The 20,690-nt window shown below is 45.3% G+C and overlaps 1 protein-coding gene across 4 annotated transcripts in view; it reads right to left on the reverse strand.

Annotated features, from left to right (window-relative positions):
* Nucleotides 1-1,608: 1,608 nt before the first annotated feature.
* The window catches only part of LOC138672485 (RNA polymerase-associated protein LEO1-like), a 233,266-nt gene continuing 214,184 nt past the window's right edge, over nucleotides 1,609-20,690 (reverse strand). For all 4 annotated transcript variants that reach the window (XM_069760495.1, XM_069760496.1, XM_069760498.1 and 1 more), the window contains exons 4-6: nucleotides 14,695-14,789; nucleotides 13,634-13,712; nucleotides 1,609-2,718 (exon numbers count right to left, since the gene is read on the reverse strand). In XM_069760495.1, the coding sequence (XP_069616596.1) occupies nucleotides 2,561-2,718; nucleotides 13,634-13,712; nucleotides 14,695-14,789 (332 nt within the window). In that variant the 3' untranslated portion in view covers nucleotides 1,609-2,560. The remainder of the gene's footprint in view (nucleotides 2,719-13,633; nucleotides 13,713-14,694; nucleotides 14,790-20,690) is intronic.

Genomic DNA, 20,690 nt, shown 5'->3' on the forward strand with positions numbered 1-20,690 from the left:
AGCATTTTTTGTGAATAACATTCTTGCCATCCCCCTTCCCCCACCTTAATCCCTGTCCTGTCAGCTGCCCTGCTCTCTCTCTGCAGGCTGTGAGTGCAGCTTACCTGAGATCACAGGGACTGTGTGTGAGGGGGAGGCAGAGACACAGCAGAAGCACACAGGGCAGCTTGTGAGGAGCAGAGGATGTGTGCCTGCTTGGAGTACAGAGGAGCAGTGAGGGCTTCTTCTGTCCTGTGATAGAGAGCACAGGGCTATAATAAAATGGCAGCTAGTCACACCTACAGCAGTGAGCTGTGCAGCCCACAGAGGCGTGCCCAGCTCACTGCTAATGCTGCTTCAATGTTACAGATAAGGTCAGTGCTGCAATGTAATCTGACACTGATAGTGCCCTGCTACTGCTGCAAAACCAAGATGTCAGCCCCCAGTGCATTCTTTAAACTCATAGAACACATGAAATCTGTTTCACATGCATTTCAAACTTGGTTATAGCAGCATGTTATGCTACATTACAGTGATTTATTAATGACCTACAAACGCGGTACCTTCCCTTTAAAAATTGCTACATTTTCAAATTTGACAAATGCTTGATATTTTTATAAATGCAAATTATATCCACCAAAAGCTACCACTAACATGTTGTACATGACCTAAAAAAAATCTCAGAATCACTGGGATAAGTTGAAGCTCCAGAGTTATTACCACAAAGTGACACTGGTCAGAACACTGAAAAAAATTGTCCTGTCATGAAGGTGGAAACAGGCTGGGGGTGAAGGGGTTAAGGTGCTCAGCCATTTATTAAAATACTAGATGGTGGCCCGATTCTAACGCATCGGGTATTCTAGAATATGTATGTAGTTTATGAAGATTTAAGAATATTCAGTAAACGTGAGTGGACTACGTGGCACTGTGACTGACAGAACTTGTTCAGTAAACGTGAGTGAACTACGTGGTACTGTGACTGACAGAACTTGTTCAGTAAACGTGAGTGAACTACGTGGTACTGTGACCGACTGATGTAGTTCAGTCACGTTTACTGGACAAATTCTCACTGTGACTGTGAATTTGTTGCGAACTGCGCCTGTCGTTGATCGGTCACAGGCGGCTGGCGCGACCAATCAGCAATGTGGGATTTCCGTTACAGACAAAATTAGACCATTATATAGTAGACTAGATGGTGGCCCGATTCTAAGGCTAGGTTCAGATTGCGTTAGTGCAATCCGTTTAGCGCCTAGCGCTAGCGGATTGCGCTAACGCAATGTTTTGTAAAGGGGTCGCGTTAAACGTCTCCGATCTGCGAGAGCGGGGAACGGACCTCAGGCGCGCCTCGGACGCTGCAAGCAGCGTCCGCAGCGCGCCACAAAACACCGGCACATCGCTAGCGCGTGCCGAAAATAGCACATGCTAGTGATGCGCGTCCCCATTGCTGTTAATGGGTGCGCTAACGGACGTGTTGCACGGCGTTAATTTCGCCGTGCAACGCTGTCCGTTAGCGCGGTCCCATTAACGCAATGGGAACCTAGCCTAACGCATCAGGTATTCTAGAATATATATATGTAGTGTATTTATGAGATTTAAGAACAATGCAATGAATACACAGGATTTTCCGGGTAAAATATATACATTATCATTAAATTTTATTGCTCATAGAACTTAATACAACTGAACAAAATTATTAAACAGATCATCAAAACATATAAACCATTACATGAATATCTAACTGTTTTTAAATAAATCGGACGAAGTACGTCGACACTAATATATTTGTTAACAATACATCACACTGACTGACAGAACTTGTCCAGTAAACGTGACTGAACTACGTGGCACTGTGAGTTGGGGTTAAATTCCGCGCCAATATCGCCGACTGGTCACGCCTGGCCGGCCGCGACCAATCAGCAAAGCGGGATTTCAGTTACAGACAAACAGACAGAATTAGACGATTATATAGTAGACTAGATTGTGGCCCGATTCCAATGCATCGGGTATTCTAGAATATGTATGTAGTTTATGAAGATTTAAGAATATTCCGTAAACGTGACTGAACTACATGGCACTGTGACTGGCAGAACTAGTTGCGGACTGCGCCTGTCGCTGATTGGTCGCGGGTGCGACCAATCAGCATCGCGGGATTTCCGTTACAGACAAAATTAGACGATTATATGGCAGATTTACTAAAATATTTCCTAAAAGCTCTTAAATTGTCATTGAGGCAAATAAACCATGAAGCCCCCAATACCTAACCTCTACTGATGATCTACTGCAGGTGAAGAAATTAGGCGATACGAAAGACTCCTGGACGAGGAACATTTTATTCTCTATTATATGAACATTGATCTAGAAATCTCTCTTTATAACAAGTCAAACACACAACTGTCTATATATACAGTGAACATACATATACAGTATAAAATTATAATAAATATTTATTAAAGTTATTAAAATGCTGATAGAAATACAAGTTATCTGGGGAAAAAAACTTATTGCTAGGACAATTTCATGTGCAAAACCCCAAAGTTTTACATCCAGTAATCCAAGTGAATAGCGACAAGTACATGTAGTGTTACAGTGTACCCCTCCCGGTCTCTGCCGCTGGTACAGAGTGGATGTCCGACATCTCTACATCTCTCTGCAGGGTTTCTTCATACTCTGGATTCCCAATTATTCTCCCCCATATTTTGCGGATCCTGATGAGGAGACTCCTCTTCTCTCCAGGACGATCTATAAGGAAATAAAATAAAATCGATTAGAGGCCTCTGTGTGATAAATCTCCACAAGACGGAAGGGGTAATGTCTGAGGGATGACAAGACCCCAGTAATAACAGGATAGGACGGAGACAACCAGGAGAGAGGACATAGGTGGAGAGGATTGTGTTATAGCTCAGAAGATCGGGGACCGCGCCAGACGAAGCAGCACCGACTGCAGCCATCACATCCAGCGGGAGAACGGTGTATGAGGTTATATCACTAGGGGGCGCTCTGTATGGTCATCTTCCGATGGCCTCATTCTCACATATCACAGCCCCCTCCATCACAACACTCTGGGTTACAGCGCCGACATCTGTGGATTGTGCAGCAGATCTCTCCACAGATTTACTATATATTACAGTATATGTGTATACTAGGTGGTGACCGGGAGACAAGACCCCCGGATCTCATCACCTCCGTCCTCCCTACAATCACTATACACAGATGTGATCAGTCCCCGTCTGTGAGGAGCTGATCCGTCCTCACTACAATCACTATACACAGATGTGATCAGTACCCGTCTGTGAGGAGCTGATCCGTCCTCCCTACAATCACTACACACAGATATGATCAGTACCCGTCTGTGAGGAGCTGATCCGTCCTCCCTACAATCACTACACACAAATGTGATCAGTACCCGTCTGTGAGGAGCTGATCCGTCCTCACTACAATCACTACACACAGATGTGATCAGTACCCGTCTGTGAGGAGCTGATCCGTCCTCCCTACAATCACTATACACAGATGTGATCAGTACCGGTCTGTGAGGAGCTGATCCGTCCTCCCTACAATCACTATACACAGATGTGATCAGTACCCGTCTGTGAGGAGCTGATCCGACCTCCCTACAATCACTATACACAAATGTGATCAGTACCGGTCTGTGAGGAGCTGATCCGTCCTCCCTACAATCACTATACACAGATGTGATCAGTACCCGTCTGTGAGGAGCTGATCCGACCTCCCTACAATCACTATACACAAATGTGATCAGTACCGGTCTGTGAGGAGCTGATCCGTCCTCCCTACAATCACTATACACAGATGTGATCAGTACCGGTCTGTGAGGAGCTGATCCGTCCTCCCTACAATCACTATACACAGATGTGATCAGTACCCGTCTGTGAGGAGCTGATCCGACCTCCCTACAATCACTATACACAAATGTGATCAGTACCGGTCTGTGAGGAGCTGATCCGTCCTCCCTACAATCACTATACACAGATGTGATCAGTACCGGTCTGTGAGGAGCTGATCCGTCCTCACTACAATCACTATACACAAATGTGATCAGTACCGGTCTGTGAGGAGCTGATCCGTCCTCCCTACAATCACTATACACAGATGTGATCAGTACCCGTCTGTGAGGAGCTGATCCGACCTCCCTACAATCACTATACACAGATGTGATCAGTACCCGTCTGTGAGGAGCTGATCCGTCCTCCCTACAATCACTATACACAGATGTGATCAGTACCTGTCTGTGAGGAGCTGATCCGTCCTCCCTACAATCACTATATACAGGTGTGATCAGTACCCGTCTGTGAGGAGCTGATCCGTCCTCAATACAATCACTATACACAGGTGTGATCAGTACCGGTCTGTGAGGAGCTGATCCGACCTCCCTACAATCACTATACACAGGTGTGATCAGTACCCGTCTGTGAGGAGCTGATCCGACCTCCCTACAATCACTATACACAGATGTGATCAGTACCGGTCTGTGAGGAGCTGATCCGTCCTCCCTACAATCACTATACACAGATGTGATCAGTACCCGTCTGTGAGGAGCTGATCAGTCCTCCCTACAATCACTATACACAAATGTGATCAGTCCCCGTCTGTGAGGAGCTGATCCGACCTCCCTACAATCACTATACACAAATGTGATCAGTACCGGTCTGTGAGGAGCTGATCCGTCCTCCCTACAATCACTATACACAGATGTGATCAGTACCCGTCCGTGAGGAGCTGATCCGTCCTCCCTACAATCACTACACACAGATGTGATCAGTACCGGTCTGTGAGGAGCTGATCAGTCCTCCCTACAATCACTATACACAGATGTGATCAGTACCGGTCTGTGAGGAGCTGATCCGACCTCCCTACAATCACTATACACAGATGTGATCAGTCCCAGTCTGTGAGGAGCTGATCCGTCCTCACTACAATCACTATACACAGATGTGATCAGTACCGGTCTGTGAGGAGCTGATCCGTCCTCCCTACAATCACTATACACAAATGTGATCAGTACCCGTCTGTGAGGAGCTGATCCGTCCTCCCTACAATCACTATACACAGGTGTGATCAGTACCCGTCTGTGAGGAGCTGATCCGTCCTCCCTACAATCACTATACACAAATGTGATCAGTACCGGTCTGTGAGGAGCTGATCCGTCCTCCCAACAATCACTATACACAAATGTGATCAGTCCCCGTCTGTGAGGAGCTGATCCGACCTCCCTACAATCACTATACACAGATGTGATCAGTACCCGTCTGTGAGGAGCTGATCCGTCCTCCCTACAATCACTATACACAGATGTGATCAGTACCGGCCTGTGAGGAGCTGATCCGTCCTCCCTACAATCACTATACACAGATGTGATCAGTACCCGTCTGTGAGGAGCTGATCCGACCTCCCTACAATCACTATACACAGATGTGATCAGTACCCGTCTGTGAGGAGCTGATCCGTCCTCCCTACAATCACTATACACAGATGTGATCAGTACCGGTCTGTGAGGAGCTGATCCGTCCTCCCTACAATCACTATACACAGATATGATCAGTACCCGTCTGTGAGGAGCTGATCCGTCCTCCCTACAATCACTATACACAGATGTGATCAGTACCGGTCTGTGAGGAGCTGATCCGACCTCCCTACAATCACTATACACAGATGTGATCAGTACCCGTCTGTGAGGAGCTGATCCGTCCTCCCTACAATCACTATACACAGATGTGATCAGTACCGGTCTGTGAGGAGCTGATCCGTCCTCCCTACAATCACTACGTTGGGTACAGCCGGGACCAGCTGCTTCGAAAGCATCACCAAACCAGGGATTCAAGCTTCAGGAGGCTAATTTGCATATTCCAGGTGCCTTCTGGGAGAAGCGAAGTCTCCCTAAGCTAGAAGATCGTTGGGTACAGCCGGGACCAGCTGCTTCGAAAGCATCACCAAACCAGGGATTCAAGCTTCAGGAGGCTAATTTGCATATTCCAGGTGCCTTCTGGGAGAAGCGAAGTCTCCCTAAGCTAGAAGATCGTTGGGTACAGCCGGGACCAGCTGCTTCGAAAGCATCACCAAACCAGGGATTCAAGCTTCAGGAGGCTAATTTGCATATTCCAGGTGCCTTCTGGGAGAAGCGAAGTCTCCCTAAGCTAGAAGATCGTTGGGTACAGCCGGGACCAGCTGCTTCGAAAGCATCACCAAACCAGGGATTCAAGCTTCAGGAGGCTAATTTGCATATTCCAGGTGCCTTCTGGGAGAAGCGAAGTTTCCCTAAGCTAGAAGATCGTTGGGTACAGCCGGGACCAGCTGCTTCGAAAGCATCACCAAACCAGGGATTCAAGCTTCAGGAGGCTAATTTGCATATTCCAGGTGCCTTCTGGGAGAAGCGAAGTCTCCCTAAGCTAGAAGATCGTTGGGTACAGCCGGGACCAGCTGCTTCGAAAGCATCACCAAACCAGGGATTCAAGCTTCAGGAGGCTAATTTGCATATTCCAGGTGCCTTCTGGGAGAAGCGAAGTCTCCCTAAGCTAGAAGATCGTTGGGTACAGCCGGGACCAGCTGCTTCGAAAGCATCACCAAACCAGGGATTCAAGCTTCAGGAGGCTAATTTGCATATTCCAGGTGCCTTCTGGGAGAAGCGAAGTTTCCCTAAGCTAGAAGATCGTTGGGTACAGCCGGGACCAGCTGCTTCGAAAGCATCACCAAACCAGGGATTCAAGCTTCAGGAGGCTAATTTGCATATTCCAGGTGCCTTCTGGGAGAAGCGAAGTCTCCCTAAGCTAGAAGATCGTTGGGTACAGCCGGGACCAGCTGCTTCGAAAGCATCACCAAACCAGGGATTCAAGCTTCAGGAGGCTAATTTGCATATTCCAGGTGCCTTCTGGGAGAAGCGAAGTCTCCCTAAGCTAGAAGATCGTTGGGTACAGCCGGGACCAGCTGCTTCGAAAGCATCACCAAACCAGGGATTCAAGCTTCAGGAGGCTAATTTGCATATTCCAGGTGCCTTCTGGGAGAAGCGAAGTTTCCCTAAGCTAGAAGATCGTTGGGTACAGCCGGGACCAGCTGCTTCGAAAGCATCACCAAACCAGGGATTCAAGCTTCAGGAGGCTAATTTGCATATTCCAGGTGCCTTCTGGGAGAAGCGAAGTTTCCCTAAGCTAGAAGATCGTTGGGTACAGCCGGGACCAGCTGCTTCGAAAGCATCACCAAACCAGGGATTCAAGCTTCAGGAGGCTAATTTGCATATTCCAGGTGCCTTCTGGGAGAAGCGAAGTCTCCCTAAGCTAGAAGATCGTTGGGTACAGCCGGGACCAGCTGCTTCGAAAGCATCACCAAACCAGGGATTCAAGCTTCAGGAGGCTAATTTGCATATTCCAGGTGCCTTCTGGGAGAAGCGAAGTCTCCCTAAGCTAGAAGATCGTTGGGTACAGCCGGGACCAGCTGCTTCGAAAGCATCACCAAACCAGGGATTCAAGCTTCAGGAGGCTAATTTGCATATTCCAGGTGCCTTCTGGGAGAAGCGAAGTTTCCCTAAGCTAGAAGATCGTTGGGTACAGCCGGGACCAGCTGCTTCGAAAGCATCACCAAACCAGGGATTCAAGCTTCAGGAGGCTAATTTGCATATTCCAGGTGCCTTCTGGGAGAAGCGAAGTCTCCCTAAGCTAGAAGATCGTTGGGTACAGCCGGGACCAGCTGCTTCGAAAGCATCACCAAACCAGGGATTCAAGCTTCAGGAGGCTAATTTGCATATTCCAGGTGCCTTCTGGGAGAAGCGAAGTCTCCCTAAGCTAGAAGATCGTTGGGTACAGCCGGGACCAGCTGCTTCGAAAGCATCACCAAACCAGGGATTCAAGCTTCAGGAGGCTAATTTGCATATTCCAGGTGCCTTCTGGGAGAAGCGAAGTTTCCCTAAGCTAGAAGATCGTTGGGTACAGCCGGGACCAGCTGCTTCGAAAGCATCACCAAACCAGGGATTCAAGCTTCAGGAGGCTAATTTGCATATTCCAGGTGCCTTCTGGGAGAAGCGAAGTTTCCCTAAGCTAGAAGATCGTTGGGTACAGCCGGGACCAGCTGCTTCGAAAGCATCACCAAACCAATTTTTGCCTGTAGGACATTATTGCAAGAGAGCTTGGCTGAGTAGATTACACAAGAAGGAAAACACACAGCAAGTCAGCAGGATCTAGGAGCAACATGGCAGATGTGACAACCTACATGGTGAGCTGCAGCATGTGCTACATGTTCACAGATCGACCAGAAGAAGAATCCAATTTCACCTGTCAGAAGTGTAGACTAGTGGCCCTTTTAGAAGAAAAGGTGTGGGGTCTGGAAGAAAGAATAGCAACTTTGAAACTCATCAAAGAGAATGAAGACTTTCTAGACAGAACAGAAGCATCTCTACTGGTCACAGAAGGTGCAAAAAGTGTCAGAGAACCTCCAAAAGCAGATGAGTGGAAGCATGTGACCAAAAGAAGCAAGAAGACCATGGAGAAATCACCAACCACACAACTGAAGAACCGATATCAAATCTTTGTAGAGGATGAAGATGGCACACCTAAGAATGAAGCAATACCAGCAAGCAAAAAAGAAAAGGGCACACAGCAACAAGTGACAGCAAAAAGTACAGCCAAGAAGCAATGAAGAGTGGTGGTGGTGGGAGACTCACTACTGAGAGGCACAGAAGCAGCCATCTGCAGACCGGACATAACTGCAAGAGAAGTATGCTGCCTTCCAGGTGCGATGATCAAGGATGTGACCGATAGGATACCAAAGCTCTTCAGCTCCAAGGACGTCCACCCATTTCTTCTGATACATGTTGGCACCAATGACACGGCAAGGAAGGACCTACCGACAATCTGCAAGGACTTTGAAGAGTTGGGGAAGAAAGTAAAGGAACTGGATGCACAGGTAGTTTTTTCTTCTATCCTTCCAGTAGACGGGCATGGCACCAGGAGATGGAACAGGATCCTTGATGCAAACAACTGGCTAAGACGATGGTGCAGACAACAAGGATTTGGATTCCTGGACCACGGTGTGAATTACTGGTATGATGGACTCCTCGCCAGAGACGGACTACACCTCAACAAACCTGGGAAACACACATTCGCCAGAAGACTCGCTACACTCATCAGGAGGGCGTTAAACTAGAAGAAGAGGGGACGGGAAGAAAAACATTAGACTCGAACAAAGACGACCCAGGAAAACATACTCAGAAGGGAGGTAAGAACATTTCTAAAACAATCCACAGCGAGGAGATTGGAACAAAACAAAATCCTCTAAACTGCATGCTCGCAAACGCCAGAAGCCTGACAAACAAGATGGAAGAACTAGAAGCAGAAATATCTACAGGTAACTTTGACATAGTGGGAATAACCGAGACATGGTTAGATGAAAGCTATGACTGGGCAGTTAACTTACAGGGTTACAGTCTGTTTAGAAAGGATCGTAAGAATCGGAGAGGAGGAGGGGTTTGTCTTTATGTAAAGTCTTGTCTAAAGTCCACTTTAAGGGAGGATATTAGCGAAGGAAATGAGGATGTCGAGTCCATATGGGTCGAAATTCATGGAGGGAAAAATGGTAACAAAATTCTCATTGGGGTCTGTTACAAACCCCCAAATATAACAGAAACCATGGAAAGTCTACTTCTAAAGCAGATAGATGAAGCTGCAACCCATAATGAGGTCCTGGTTATGGGGGACTTTAACTACCCGGATATTAACTGGGAAACAGAAACCTGTGAAACCCATAAAGGCAACAGGTTTCTGCTAATAACCAAGAAAAATTATCTTTCACAATTGGTGCAGAATCCAACCAGAGGAGCAGCACTTTTAGACCTAATACTATCTAATAGACCTGACAGAATAACAAATCTGCAGGTGGTCGGGCATCTAGGAAATAGCGACCACAATATTGTACAGTTTCACCTGTCTTTCACTAGGGGGACTTGTCAGGGAGTCACAAAAACATTCAACTTTAGGAAGGCAAAGTTTGAACAGCTTAGAGATGCCCTTAATCTGGTAGACTGGGATAATATCCTCAGAAATAAGAATACAGATAATAAATGGGAAATGTTTAAGAACATCCTAAATAGGCAGTGTAAGCGGTTTATACCTTGTGGGAATAAAAGGACTAGAAATAGGAAAAACCCAATGTGGCTAAACAAAGAAGTAAGACAGGCAATGAACAGTAAAAAGAAAGCATTTGCACTACTAAAGCAGGATGGCACCATTGAAGCTCTAAAAAACTAATTAAAGCTGCCAAAAAGGAAACAGAGAAGCACATTGCTAAGGAGAGTAAAACTAATCCCAAACTGTTCTTCAACTATATCAATAGTAAAAGAATAAAAACTGAAAATGTAGGCCCCTTAAAAAATAGTGAGGAAAGAATGGTTGTAGATGACGAGGAAAAAGCTAACATATTAAACACCTTCTTCTCCACGGTATTCACGGTGGAAAATGAAATGCTAGGTGAAATCCCAAGAAACAATGAAAACCCTATATTAAGGGTCACCTATCTAACCCAAGAAGAGGTGCGAAACTGGCTAAATAAGATTAAAATAGATAAATCTCCGGGTCCGGATGGTATACACCCACGAGTACTAAGAGAACTAAGTAATGTAATAGATAAACCATTATTTCTTATTTTTAGGGACTCTATAGCAACAGGGTCTGTTCCGCAGGACTGGCGCATAGCAAATGTGGTGCCAATATTCAAAAAGGGCTCTAAAAGTGAACCTGGAAATTATAGGCCAGTAAGTCTAACCTCTATTGTTGGTAAAATATTTGAAGGGTTTCTGAGGGATGTTATTCTGGATTATCTCAATGAGAATAACTGTTTAACTCCATATCAGCATGGGTTTATGAGAAATCGCTCCTGTCAAACCAATCTAATCAGTTTTTATGAAGAGGTAAGCTATAGACTGGACCACGGTGAGTCATTGGACGTGGTATATCTCGATTTTTCCAAAGCGTTTGATACCGTGCCGCACAAGAGGTTGGTACACAAAATGAGAATGCTTGGTCTGGGGGAAAATGTGTGTAAATGGGTTAGTAACTGGCTTAGTGATAGAAAGCAGAGGGTGGTTATAAATGGTATAGTCTCTAACTGGGTCGCTGTGAGCAGTGGGGTACCGCAGGGGTCAGTATTGGGACCTGTTCTCTTCAACATATTCATTAATGATCTGGTAGAAGGTTTACACAGTAAAATATCGATATTTGCAGATGATACAAAACTATGTAAAGCAGTTAATACAAGAGAAGATAGTATTCTGCTACAGATGGATCTGGATAAGTTGGAAACTTGGGCTGAAAGGTGGCAGATGAGGTTTAACAATGATAAATGTAAGGTTATACACATGGGAAGAGGGAATCAATATCACCATTACACACTGAACGGGAAACCACTGGGTAAATCTGACAGGGAGAAGGACTTGGGGATCCTAGTTAATGATAAACTTACCTGGAGCAGCCAGTGCCAGGCAGCAGCTGCCAAGGCAAACAGGATCATGGGGTGCATTAAAAGAGGTCTGGATACACATGATGAGAGCATTATACTGCCTCTGTACAAATCCCTAGTTAGACCGCACATGGAGTACTGTGTCCAGTTTTGGGCACCGGTGCTCAGGAAGGATATAATGGAACTAGAGAGAGTACAAAGGAGGGCAACAAAATTAATAAAGGGGATGGGAGAACTACAATACCCAGATAGATTAGCGAAATTAGGATTATTTAGTCTAGAAAAAAGACGACTGAGGGGCGATCTAATAACCATGTATAAGTATATAAGGGGACAATACAAATATCTCGCTGAGGATCTGTTTATACCAAGGAAGGTGACGGGCACAAGGGGGCATTCTTTGCGTCTGGAGGAGAGAAGGTTTTTCCACCAACATAGAAGAGGATTCTTTACTGTTAGGGCAGTGAGAATCTGGAATTGCTTGCCTGAGGAGGTGGTGATGGCGAACTCAGTCGAGGGGTTCAAGAGAGGCCTGGATGTCTTCCTGGAGCAGAACAATATTGTATCATACAATTATTAGGTTCTGTAGAAGGACGTAGATCTGGGGATTTATTATGATGGAATATAGGCTGAACTGGATGGACAAATGTCTTTTTTCGGCCTTACTAACTATGTTACTATACACAGATATGATCAGTACCTGTCTGTGAGGAGCTGATCCGTCCTCCCTACAATCACTATACACAGATGTGATCAGTACCCGTCTGTGAGGAGCTGATCCGTCCTCCCTACAATCACTATATACAGGTGTGATCAGTACCCGTCTGTGAGGAGCTGATCTGTCCTCCCTACAATCACTATACACAGATGTGATCAGTACCCGTCTGTGAGGAGCTGATCCGTCCTCCCTACAATCACTATATACAGGTGTGATCAGTACCTGTCTGTGAGGAGCTGATCCGTCCTCCCTACAATCACTATATACAGGTGTGATCAGTACCTGTCTGTGAGGAGCTGATCCGTCCTCCCTACAATCACTATACACAAATGTGATCAGTACCGGTCTGTGAGGAGCTGATCCGTCCTCACTACAATCACTATACACAAATGTGATCAGTACCGGTCTGTGAGGAGCTGATCCGTCCTCCCTACAATCACTATACACAGATGTGATCAGTACCGGTCTGTGAGGAGCTGATCCGTCCTCCCTACAATCACTATACACAGATGTGATCAGTCCCCGTCTGTGAGGAGCTGATCCGTCCTCCCTACAATCACTATACACAGATGTGATCAGTACCCGTCTGTGAGGAGCTGATCCGTCCTCCCTACAATCACTACACACAGATGTGATCAGTACCGGTCTGTGAGGAGCTGATCCGACCTCCCTACAATCACTATACACAAATGTGATCAGTACCGGTCTGTGAGGAGCTGATCCGTCCTCCCTACAATCACTATACACAAATGTGATCAGTACCGGTCTGTGAGGAGCTGATCCGTCCTCCCTACAATCACTATACACAGATGTGATCAGTACCCGTCTGTGAGGAGCTGATCCGTCCTCCCTACAATCACTATACACAAATGTGATCAGTACCGGTCTGTGAGGAGCTGATCCGTCCTCCCTACAATCACTATACACAGATGTGATCAGTCCCCGTCTGTGAGGAGCTGATCCGTCCTCCCTACAATCACTATACACAGATGTGATCAGTACCCGTCTGTGAGGAGCTGATCCGTCCTCCCTACAATCACTATACACAGGTGTGATCAGTACCGGTCTGTGAGGAGCTGATCCGTCCTCCCTACAATCACTATACACAAATGTGATCAGTACCGGTCTGTGAGGAGCTGATCCGACCTCCCTACAATCACTACACACAGATGTGATCAGTACCCGTCTGTGAGGAGCTGATCCGTCCTCCCTACAATCACTATACACAAATGTGATCAGTACCCGTCTGTGAGGAGCTGATCCGTCCTCCCTACAATCACTACACACAGATGTGATCAGTACCCGTCTGTGTGGAGCTGATCCGTCCTCCCTACAATCACTATATACAGATGTGATCAGTACCCGTCTGTGAGGAGCTGATCCGACCTCCCTACAATCACTATACACAGATGTGATCAGTACCGGTCTGTGAGGAGCTGATCCGTCCTCCCTACAATCACTATACACAGATGTGATCAGTACCGGTCTGTGAGGAGCTGATCCGTCCTCCGGTTTCTTCTGGGCGTCTCTCCATATCTTCGGTCTTCTTACAACACCGGCACTATAAGAAAAGACACCGGTCACCTCCACATCTAGTCCGGTCATTAGTTATCACCTCCCAGGTTCCTGTGCAGACATCCTTGTTTTCGCACTGGTCCCATATACAGATTCTCATGGAAACAATCATCACTGACCCTCAGTTATCTACACATTTTGTAAACATCTTTATTCACAGTCTTCACAACCGCAATGAAATGAATGTAATGAAAGGGTCCGGGGGCAGTGGACTCTGACCGCGGGTTTTATTCTTTTATTGATCGACTTGTACGGAGGTCGGGGTTTTCTTTATTGTTCGGCAGCATTTTGTTCCAGCAAAAACTGAGTAAAATTGAAATATCACTAATTGTTTCATTTACTCCAGTTCTCTTTCCTTTTGGTATAGATCAGTGTTTCCTAAACTCCAGTACTCACGGCTTCCAACAGGTCATGTTTTCAGGATTTCCATGGTGCTGCACAAGTGAGAGAACTCCTGATACTTCCATCACCTGTGCAATACTAAGGAAATCCTGAAAACATGACCTGTTGGGCTCTGGGAGGACAGGAGTTTGGGAAACACTGGTACAGATGATACTTTATAGGACGGGCTGTGATGACATTGTGTGGAGACTGTTTTCTTGTAAGACATTTATAATTACTGTAACTGGTCTCACACTAGAGCTGGATGAAGATAATGGACAATACCGGGGCGAGAAATTCATTATCCGTTCTCTGAAATACAAGAGTGTATTCTGCTCTGTGCATCGTATAGAGGCCGAGTCCCAGAGACCACAACTAGCACTGCCGTCACCGGTCTGTACTGGAGAAGGCGCCATAATGGAGACGAACAGGAGAGGATAAGGAATGTGCAGTGACCGGCATCCGTGAGGTCAGTGCTGGATGATGGGCGAGATGCAGTGTCTGGCAACAGGTTGGTCAGAGATGGACGATGAGGAGTAGTGACCGGCATCGGGGAGGTCAGTGCTGGATGATACAGAAACACTCACCTCTACTAGCAGAGCGACGCAAGTCATCACCACGACTGTAAACCCTATTCCAATAGTAACATATGCACCAGGAAAAGATACAGAGAATTCAGGATCTGGGGAGAGAAACACAAAGTCTGCAGTAAAATATGAAATGTCCAGGGTTAGAGAAAACACACACACCACAAAATTAGATCATCAAAATGTTACTTTATTTCAGTTCAATACAAAAAGTGAAACTCATTAGATAGATCAGTGTTTGTAAAGACTATTTCACGTGTTTATTTGATAAAACACAGTGGACCTACACCAGCAGATGACATGGCTCCCGAAACTATCACTGATTGTGGAGACTTCACACCAGACCTTAGAAATCCAGGTCCCAGAGTCTGGAGGAAGAGTGGAGGCCACAATCCGAGCTGCTGGAGGTCTGGTGTGAAGTCTCCACAATCAGTGATGGTTTGGGGATCCATGTCATCTGCTGGTGTAGGTCCACTGTGTTTTATCAAGACCAAAGTCAGCGCAGCCGTCTACCAGGACATTTTACAGCTCTTCATGCTTCCCTCTGCCGACAAGCTTTATGGAGATGGAAATGTCATTCTCCAGCAGGACTTGGCCCCTGTCCACACTGCCAAAAAGTACCAATACCTGGTGTAAAAACAACAGTATCACTGGGCTTGATTGGCAGCAAACTCACCTGACCTTAACCCCATAGAGAATCTATGGAGTATCATGAAGATGAGAGACACCAGACCCAACAATGCAAACGAGCTGAAGGATGCTATCAAAGCAACCTGGGCTTCCATAACCCCTCAGCAGTGCCACAGGCTGATCACCTCCATGCCACATTGATGCAGTAATTGATGCAAAAGGAGCCGTGACCAAGTACTGAGTGCATTTACTGAACATACATTTCAGTAGGCCGACAATTCAGATTTTACAATCATTTTTCAAGCTGGTGTTATAAAGTATTCTAATTGAGATAATGACTTTTGGGTTTTCATTGGCTGTGAGCTATAATCATCAACAGTAACAGAAATAAACACATGAAATAGATCACTCTGTGTGTAATGACTCTATAGAATACATGAGTTTCACTTTTTGTATTGAAGAACTGAGATAAATTCACTTTGTGATGATATTCTAATTTTGAGAGATGCGCCTGTACCTTCCATACGATATTCTGCCTGCCTGGACGTACAAAGTGCACTGATGAAGCCGAGCAGCGCACAACCAGCGTCACTGGGCAAATCCAGGAATAATGATAAAATCAACAGCAGATTGAAAATTGATTTTATGGTGATAAATAAGCTAATAAAAGGGGCATTAAAAGGTAGATAAAGGGTTATAAAGATATTGGTAGATGGGGGGGGTTAGGGCAGCTGATGGTTTTGTTTTAAACTTATTTCATCATTTGCTACTTCCCTTGTGAGGTACAAAATCGTTTAATGTTATTTTTGCTCACAGAATAAGAGAAACATACAACATAATGGACGATCAGGAAACTTTTTACTCTAAGGGTATGTGCACACGATGCAGATTTAGTGCAGAACTGCAGCAGATTTTTCTGCAGCACAAACGCTGCAGAACTGCACTGTGATCACAGTACAATGTAAATCAATGTGAAAAAAAAAAAGCTGTGCACATGGTGCAGAAAAATATGCGCAGAAACGCTGCAGATTTCAAAGAAGTGCATGTCACTTCTTTTGTGCAGTTCTGCAGCGTTTCTGCACCCCTCCATAATAGAAATCTGCAGGTGCGTTTTTGATGTGTTTTTTGTGCAGATTTGTGCTCAAAAAACGCATCAAAAACGCACCTGCAGATTCTGCCAGGAGATGCAGATTTAGTGCAGAACTGCAGCAGATTTTTCTCCACCTTCTGCATCGTGTGCACACAGCCTAAGAAAAAAAAAAGATGAATCAGAGACTATGATTTTGTGCAACATTCGACCTTCATTCATCCAGAACCAGGGGTTTATTGGACCATAACCCGGTCGTACTCTGATCACAGAGCGGTGTGCGGTCTCCTTGGAAGATTACACCTGACAGGTCACATTGATACAAGAAAAGACCAATTAGAATACCTGTAATCTCCAGTACATGGGGTATAGAAGGTGTGGGGTACATATAATACCCCAGTAATACCCTCTTACCTGTAATCTCCAGTACATGAGGTATAGAAGGTGTGGGTACATATAATACCCCAGTAATACCCTCTTACCTGTAATCTCCAGTACATGGGGTATAGAAGGTGTGGGGTACATATAATACCCCAGTAATACCCTCTTACCTGTAATCTCCAGTACATGAGGTATAGGAGGTGTGGGTACATATAATACCCCAGTAATACCCTCTTACCTGTAATCTCCAGTACATGAGGTATAGAAGGTGCGGGGTACATATAATACCCCAGTAATACCCTCTTACCTGTAATCTCCAGTACATGGGGTATAGAAGGTGGGGGGTACATATAATACCCCAGTAATACCCTCTTACCTGTAATCTCCAGTACATGGGGTATAGAAGGTGGGGGGTACATATAATACCCCAGTAATACCCTCTTACCTGTAATCTCCAGTACATGGGGTATAGAAGGTGTGGGGTACATATAATACCGCAGTAATACCCTCTTACCTGTAATCTCCAGTACATGGGGTATAGGAGGTGTGGGGTACATATAATACCCCAGTAATACCCTCTTACCTGTAATCTCCAGTACATGGGGTATAGAAGGTGTGGGGTACATATAATACCGCAGTAATACCCTCTTACCTGTAATCTCCAGTACATGGGGTATAGGAGGTGTGGGGTACATATAATACCCCAGTAATACCCTCTTACCTGTAATCTCCAGTACATGGGGTATAGGAGGTGTGGGGTACATATAATACCCCAGTAATAGCCTCTTACCTGTAATCTCCAGTACATGGGGTATAGAAGGTGTGGGGTACATATAATACCCCAGTAATACCCTCTTACCTGTAATCTCCAGTACATGGGGTATAGAAGGTGTGGGGTACATATAATACCGCAGTAATACCCTCTTACCTGTAATCTCCAGTACATGGGGTATAGGAGGTGTGGGGTACATATAATACCCCAGTAATACCCTCTTACCTGTAATCTCCAGTACATGGGGTATAGAAGGTGTGGGTACATATAATACCGCAGTAATACCCTCTTACCTGTAATCTCCAGTACATGGGGTATAGGAGGTGTGGGGTACATATAATACCCCAGTAATACCCTCTTACCTGTAATCTCCAGTACATGGGGTATAGAAGGTGTGGGGTACATATAATACCCCAGTAATACCCTCTTACCTGTAATCTCCAGTACATGGGGTATAGAAGGTGGGGGGTACATATAATACCCCAGTAATACCCTCTTACCTGTAATCTCCAGTACATGGGGTATAGAAGGTGTGGGGTACATATAACACCCCAGTAATATCCTCTTACCTGTAATCTCCAGTACATGGGGTATAGAAGGTGCGGGGTACATATAACACCCCAGTAATATCCTCTTACCTGTAATCTCCAGTACATGGGGTATAGAAGGTGCGGGGTACATATAATACCCCAGTAATACCCTCTTACCTGTAATCTCCAGTACATGAGGTATAGAAGGTGCGGGGTACATATAATACCCCAGTAATACCCTCTTACCTGTAATCTCCAGTACATGGGGTATAGAAGGTGGGGGGTACATATAATACCCCAGTAATACCCTCTTACCTGTAATCTCCAGTACATGGGGTATAGAAGGTGTGGGGTACATATAATACCCCAGTAATACCCTCTCATCTGTAATATCCAGTACATGAGGTATAGAAGGTGTGGGGTACATATAATACCCTAGTAATACCCTCTTACCTGTAATCTCCAGTACATGGGGTATAGAAGGTGTGGGGTACATATAACACCCCAGTAATATCCTCTTACCTGTAATCTCCAGTACATGGGGTATAGAAGGTGCGGGGTACATATAATACCCCAGTAATACCCTCTTACCTGTAATCTCCAGTACATGAGGTATAGAAGGTGCGGGGTACATATAATACCCTAGTAATACCCTCTTACCTGTAATCTCCAGTCCAGTACATGGGGTATAGTAACATACATAGTAACATAGTAACATAGTTAGTAAGGCCGAAAAAAGACATTTGTCCATCCAGTTCAGCCTATATTCCATCATAATAAATACCCAGATCTACGTCCTTCTACAGAACCTAATAATTGTATGATACAATATTGTTCTGCTCCAGGAAGACATCCAGGCCTCTCTTGAACCCCTCGACTGAGTTCGCCATCACCACCTCCTCAGGCAAGCAATTCCAGATTCTCACTGCCCTAACAGTAAAGAATCCTCTTCTATGTTGGTGGAAAAACCTTCTCTCCTCCAGACGCAAAGAATGCCCCCTTGTGCCCGTCACCTTCCTTGGTATAAACAGATCCTCAGCGAGATATTTGTATTGTCCCCTTATATACTTATACATGGTTATTAGATCGCCCCTCAGTCGTCTTTTTTCTAGACTAAATAATCCTAATTTCGCTAATCTATCTGGGTATTGTAGTTCTCCCATCCCCTTTATTAATTTTGTTGCCCTCCTTTGTACTCTCTCTAGTTCCATTATATCCTTCCTGAGCACCGGTGCCCAAAACTGGACACAGTACTCCATGTGCGGTCTAACTAGGGATTTGTACAGAGGCAGTATAATGCTCTCATCATGTGTATCCAGACCTCTTTTAATGCACCCCATGATCCTGTTTGCCTTGGCAGCTGCTGCCTGGCACTGGCTGCTCCAGGTAAGTTTATCATTAACTAGGATCCCCAAGTCCTTCTCCCTGTCAGATTTACCCAGTGGTTTCCCGTTCAGTGTGTAATGGTGATATTGATTCCCTCTTCCCATGTGTATAACCTTACATTTATCATTGTTAAACCTCATCTGCCACCTTTCAGCCCAAGTTTCCAACTTATCCAGATCCATCTGTAGCAGAATACTATCTTCTCTTGTATTAACTGCTTTACATAGTTTTGTATCATCTGCAAATATCGATATTTTACTGTGTAAACCTTCTACCAGATCATAGAAGGTGTGGGGTACATATAATACCCCAGTAATACTCTCTTACCTGTAATCTCCAGTACATGGGGTATAGAAGGTGCGGGGTACATATAATACCCCAGTAATACCCTCTTACCTGTAATCTCCAGTACATGGGGTATAGAAGGTGTGAGGTACATATAATACCCCAGTAATACCCTCTTACCTGTAATCTCCAGTACATGAGGTATAGAAGGTGCGGGGTACATATAATACCCTAGTAATACCCTCTTACCTGTAATCTCCAGTCCAGTACATGGGGTATAGAAGATGTGGGGTACATATAATACCTGTAATCTCCAGTACATGGGGTATAGAAGGTGTGGGGTACATATAATACCCCAGTAATACCCTCTTACCTGTAATCTCCAGTCCAGTACATGGGGTATAGAAGATGTGGGGTACATATAATACCTGTAATCTCCAGTACATGGGGTATAGAAGGTGTGGGGGTACATATAATACCCCAGTAATACCCTCTTACCTGTAATCTCCAGTACATGGGATATAGAAGGTGTGGGGTACATATAATACCCCAGTAATACCCTCTTACCTGTAATCTCCAGTACATGGGGTATAGAAGGTGTGGGGTACATATAATACCCCAGTAATATCCTCTTACCTGTAATCTCCAGTACATGGGGTATAGAAGGTGTGGGGTACATATAATACCCCAGTAATACCCTCTTACCTGTAATCTCCAGTACATGGGGGTATAGAAGGTGTGGGGTACATATAATACCCCAGTAATACCCTCTTACCTGTAATCTCCAGTACATGGGATATAGAAGGTGTGGGGTACATATAATACCCCAGTAATACCCTCTTACCTGTAATCTCCAGTACATGGGGTATAGAAGGTGTGGGGTACATATAATACCCCAGTAATATCCTCTTACCTGTAATCTCCA

Source organism: Ranitomeya imitator, chromosome 3 (assembly GCF_032444005.1).
Source record: "Ranitomeya imitator isolate aRanImi1 chromosome 3, aRanImi1.pri, whole genome shotgun sequence".
Lineage (NCBI taxonomy): Eukaryota > Metazoa > Chordata > Amphibia > Anura > Dendrobatidae > Ranitomeya > Ranitomeya imitator.